The sequence below is a fragment of the Montipora capricornis genome, chromosome 7, assembly GCF_036669925.1.
Source record: "Montipora capricornis isolate CH-2021 chromosome 7, ASM3666992v2, whole genome shotgun sequence".
Classification (NCBI taxonomy): domain Eukaryota; kingdom Metazoa; phylum Cnidaria; class Anthozoa; order Scleractinia; family Acroporidae; genus Montipora; species Montipora capricornis.
Window position 1 is genome coordinate 31,408,534 of NC_090889.1, and position 5,000 is coordinate 31,413,533.

Here is a 5,000-nt window from a genome sequence, read left to right on the forward strand (position 1 = left end):
GAATGAGACTCCCACAGGAGCCCGATGACCAATTACAAGAAATTAAGCTGACGTCATAGGGTCACCGAACCGGAACTGCCTTTGTTGTTTGACCTAATTCGATGGAAGGGCTAGTCTAAAAATAAACCTACTTGTGAAAACGCCGTTTCACAGACGCTGTAGGGAAGTTGCAAGCTCCAGATGGGCTCCTGGCCAGTGCAATCCTCTACCAACTGAGCTATGAAGCCACTCAGTTGGGACCAGTTCAATTTGTTAGGCTCATGTGTTGCCGTGAAAGGACTCGATGAATGAAATAAATGTATATATTTCAAGGCTTGGCCCACAATTCAAATACGTAAATTTTTTCAGAAAATTTTGAGCCATTAACATTACCTGATGTTCAACCATTCCCGTCACTATATCCCTTGCATGCACGTCAATAGTGATTAAGGCACACAGGATGTTCCTTGTCAGTTTAGGAAGTTCTCCGCGAACCAATGCAGCAAGCTTGTTCAAATTCTGGTCAAAGACGAATGGGAAAAGCTTAAATACAAAACTATCGCCACATGGGACAAGGCAATAGTCTTCTACAACGGGAACAGGTTGGTTCAAATTCGCACCAGGCCAATATCGGTTTCTTTAAATAACCGAGGAGAAAGTGCATCTGCAAATGGCTGAACTATTAATTCTTCTCAGACAGGGACGAAATATTGTAAGCCCTGTTTTAGAGATCATCCACACTGAAGCTTAATTAATTTAGGTGTAGTAAGCACAAACCAGTAAACGTAATGGTAGTTTAGTTCAAGTGTTGTTCTGATAGACTATAGCTTTTCCCCCACCGAAAAAGGAAAGTGCTTTCCCCAGAACGAAATTGGTTGTATAGGAGGCGAGCGCGAGCTACAGTCTTCCTTTAAAATGTTGGGACAAAATAGAAATTTGCGTTGTTGTAATCACTTCGTGACTATTTTAACCTTTTTAATATGACAAGTGTTCGGACGTTCCCCAAGAATGACACTGGTCGGAACGGCGCTTAATTTAGGGGAGAAAATGAAAATTTATCGTCAAGTGCTGGCATCCTTCATAAAACCTCAAATCTGGCAATTTCACTTTGTTTGCAGACGACGGAAAAGAAATGGACAAAAGTGAAAAACGCACGTGCAGGGCGTGCAAAGCTATTATTTTTGTCCACAAAATATGCAAATTTGTGACGTTCTCGTTGCCGTCGTTGTAATCGTTGCTTAAGTTCCCTAGCGTGGGGACGGAGGGGGTTGTTTCAAAGCTGAAGAGCCGGAATAAATAGATGAATGTAAAGAGCGTTAAAATTGCCATATTTTGGCAAGATGCCCCAAAACCCTTTGGCAAATATGGTATGGTAAATACAAATTATCATCGAGGATTCATATCATTGCCTTTAGGACGAGCATTGACGTTAGTAAAAGCAAACAGCAATTTGACTTGACGTACTTTAACACACATGTCTTCGGCCCCTTTCATGGCTTCCAATCTGTCGCCTTCTGTGATCAAACATTCCGTGATGTCTCTACACCACATTGTTTGGGAAACTGTCAAAACAATCTGCAAGCGAAAGCAAGATATGTAACAAAAAAAAAACAGCGTTAGCGGAAGACGCGCGGTTTTACCACTATAACAAAACGTTTTTGTCGATGCTATTGAGCTATCAACCATGAAGCAGAGACGTGCTATTTTCCATTGCTTGGCTTTCCAATGACACACATTCTACTAGTCTTGGACAAAAGCCAGTCGTCTTTTTGTCGTTGTGATGTTCCCTTTAGAGATTGAGAAGCTCTTTCAGCAACCATATCTCCAAAAACCGTCACAAAATTCCCCAGCAATCTTATCGTTAAAAAAACCGACTACTCTTGCAATTGAACCCGCTAACTTCTTGCGTCTTCTTGCGGTTACGTTCGTAACTCCTTACAGCTTCTTGCGGCAAGCTCTCCAACTTCTTGGGCTCGGGATGTTCTCGCGGGTAAACCACAAAAAAACATGGTATTTTGATTTCTTGTGTCAGCTTGCGATTCGTGTTCATTAGAAGTAAGAACTTCTTTCACCACTTCTTGTGTGTGCATTATTTTTAAGGCTGTACTGTAGCAAATAAATACTTAGGCATAACGGAGCACTTCGTATTAGAGCGGTTTTTAAATTGAGTGTCGTAAAACAAATACCAAAGTAATTACTTCGACCAATCACAGCAGGTGTAAAGAGCACAATGAACCAATCCAAATTCGTAGCAATTCCGTGTAACTCGCTCAAAGCGCGGGAAAAATCGCGCGTGCAAGTCGCGATTGGTTGTGGGTTTCCTTTTCATTGGTTGATAAACTGGCGAGAGATTTTTAAACCAATCACTTTTGAGCGTAGCAATTGCAATCGCGTAATTACATTCTACAGTCATTTGAAAAATTGTGTTTGTAAGGTAGGAATCGAGTGGAAAGGAGATACCTGACTCGGATGTAATGTGACCCACTCTTCTCTCGGTCTGCTTTCATAATCAGCAATAGACGCTTTGGCCAGCCTCCTCAAAGAAGATACCATTGATTCCTCTACTTTACCCAGCCAGTCTTCAACATTGCCACGAGCTTTCAAGCCCTTGATTGTTTAAGAAAAACGAGAAAAACGTTCGAGTCTCAAAGGATTTGTCATGATCTTCACTACCATAGAACAATTCATGCTAAATTTGTTTTAACACCAAAAGGCGTTGAAACCCTCTTCAACCAAATGAAACTGGCAGAACAAAAAGTATAGGGTTTTAAAGAAAAAGAAAGAATGTTATTCTCGTGTAGACCTGTCAAAGTATCATTCATGTTCCCTTATACAAATTTGTCTGCAACACTTTTTTAGATAGTAGAAGAGGGCCAAAAAAGGGACACCTTTCCCCAGTCTTCGCCCTGCTTTTCTTTATGCTAACTTTTTTGCTCGTCCGGCTAAATGAGAGCGAAGAGCAGGCTAGCTACGTGAGCATGTGCTGAATATTAACGAGAATTGCTCTAAAATGAAGCATCATAGACTTATTTGCATAAAAACAATTACAAAGGAAAATCAATATATATTGGCGCCATTTATGAATAATAGATAGATAGTCGGGAAAACGAAACCAAATACGTGGGGAAAGCGAGTGGGGCCTTGGGTCGAGGCCTCGCCTCGACCCAAGCCCCCACTCATTTTTGTCACTCATTTTTGTCACTCAATTTTGTCACGCATTTTGTCACGCATTTTTTTTCTCTTTCCCTACTATCTGGGAGCCTGGAACACGCTACAAGTTCCCCATACAGTTACGACTGAGCTTTCAACAATTTTGTTGTAAGGCAAAACAAACATAACTCTCACCTTTGCAAGCCCAACTCTTTCTCCTTCTGGCGAGATCATCGCCAAAATGTCGTTGGTTTTGGTCTCGGCAGCCTTGCTAGCTGATGTGGCTGAGAAATAATCACGGGGAAAATGACAGCAAAATCAACCAATCACACAGGAAAAGGTGATTTCTGGTTTTACTGTTACTCTCATTTTCAAAGCGAGGCTCAGCGCAGTAAATCTCTTGAAAATGGTCTCTTCTTGATATGGAAAAAACCATGCAGTCATTGTTAAGCGCGCCAAAAATCGACTGAAACCGAGTCAAGGTTACGGCCTGATTGGTTGCAGCAGTGTGCTTCATTATGGCATTTCCACAAATAGGAATTGTGACACTATTCTGGCTTCTTAGTAGACGGCTCATTAAAACGATGTCTTACATCAGTGACCACTTTTGTCACTACAAGGAACTACATAACATAGACATACGTCACAAACTGCTTTGCATTCCTTGCATTGGGCTGTAGGGATGGCACAGCGGTGAGAGCACTCGCCTCCCACCAATGTGGCCCGCGTTCGATTCCCAGACTCGGCGTCATATATGGCTTGAGTTTGTTGGTTCTCTACTCTGCAGAGAGAGGTGCAGAGAGAGGTTTTCTCAGGGTACTCCGGTTTCCCCTCTCCTCAAAAACCAACCTTTCAGTTGATTTGCGTTAATTGTTAATTTCAGTTTACAGTGTCCCCAATTAGTGCTCCAGCGCTAGAACGACTAGACACTTAAATAATGTTCCTTTCCTTTTCCTGTTTTCAAAGAAATTCTGGAATGCAAAGCAGTTTGTGACATAAATTCGAGAATAGACCCATGCCTCATCACGGTCGTGGGTCTAAATTACTGCTAGTTTTGATAACTTTGCGCCTCTTGCCCTGCAGATAAAAAGCGGCATTTTGAGTTAAGAATGGTAAAACATGTTTGCATTTCGTGGGGAAATTAATATTGGAGATGAAAAATATTTGAGTTTAGGTGCACTTTAAGACATTGCTGCTCATCGTGACGTTCGTTTAAACAGCTCGTTATCAAACAAAATGGCTTTTCCTTCCTTCATGACAACTTGCGCATTTGTCATAGAGAAGCGTGACAATTTGCGCATTTGTTATAGAGAAGCGTGACAACTTGCGCATTTGTCATAAAGAAGCGTGACAACTCGCGCATTTGTCATAAAGAAGCGTGAAAAAATCCAAACTTGAACGGGACACCAATCCATGGTCGTGCGTGACCGATGACCTATTCTTTTCGTAACAAAATGTATGCTATTGCACTCACGTCTATCTCCTGTCGGTGTGACTGGTTTCTCCGCACCTGACTGAGGTGTTGTGGGAGGCTGGGCAGCTGTACCAAACTCAAGCCTGAAAAAGTGTGGTCACGAAGAAATTGTTAAGAACCAGAAGTTGAATTTACAAGGCGTAACGTTACATATCTGAACGTTTCAACTCGATCGCCAGAAAGGGGCGCGTCATGTGAGATATCACATTGGGTAAAAAACGGGCAAAACTGGCTTGTACAGGAATTTTCCAGGCCATAGTTGTTCGTAGGGTGGATAGCGCTATCCACTGGATAACTCAATCCGTTTTGTTGGTATTTATCCGCCGGATGGTGATTTATCCGGTGGGTAACGCCATCCACCTTTTGAACAACCGAGCCCATGACATTACACTGTGTA

General features: G+C 42.1%; 1 protein-coding gene across 1 annotated transcript in view; it reads right to left on the minus strand.

The window, feature by feature from the left end:
- LOC138056915 (dynein axonemal heavy chain 6-like) overlaps positions 1-5,000 on the minus strand; it is a 94,440-nt gene that overhangs the window by 59,459 nt on the left and 29,981 nt on the right. Inside the window, 5 exon segments of the mRNA XM_068902865.1 lie at positions 373-498; positions 1,444-1,554; positions 2,440-2,586; positions 3,325-3,413; positions 4,604-4,686. Coding sequence (XP_068758966.1) covers positions 373-498; positions 1,444-1,554; positions 2,440-2,586; positions 3,325-3,413; positions 4,604-4,686 — 556 coding nt within the window.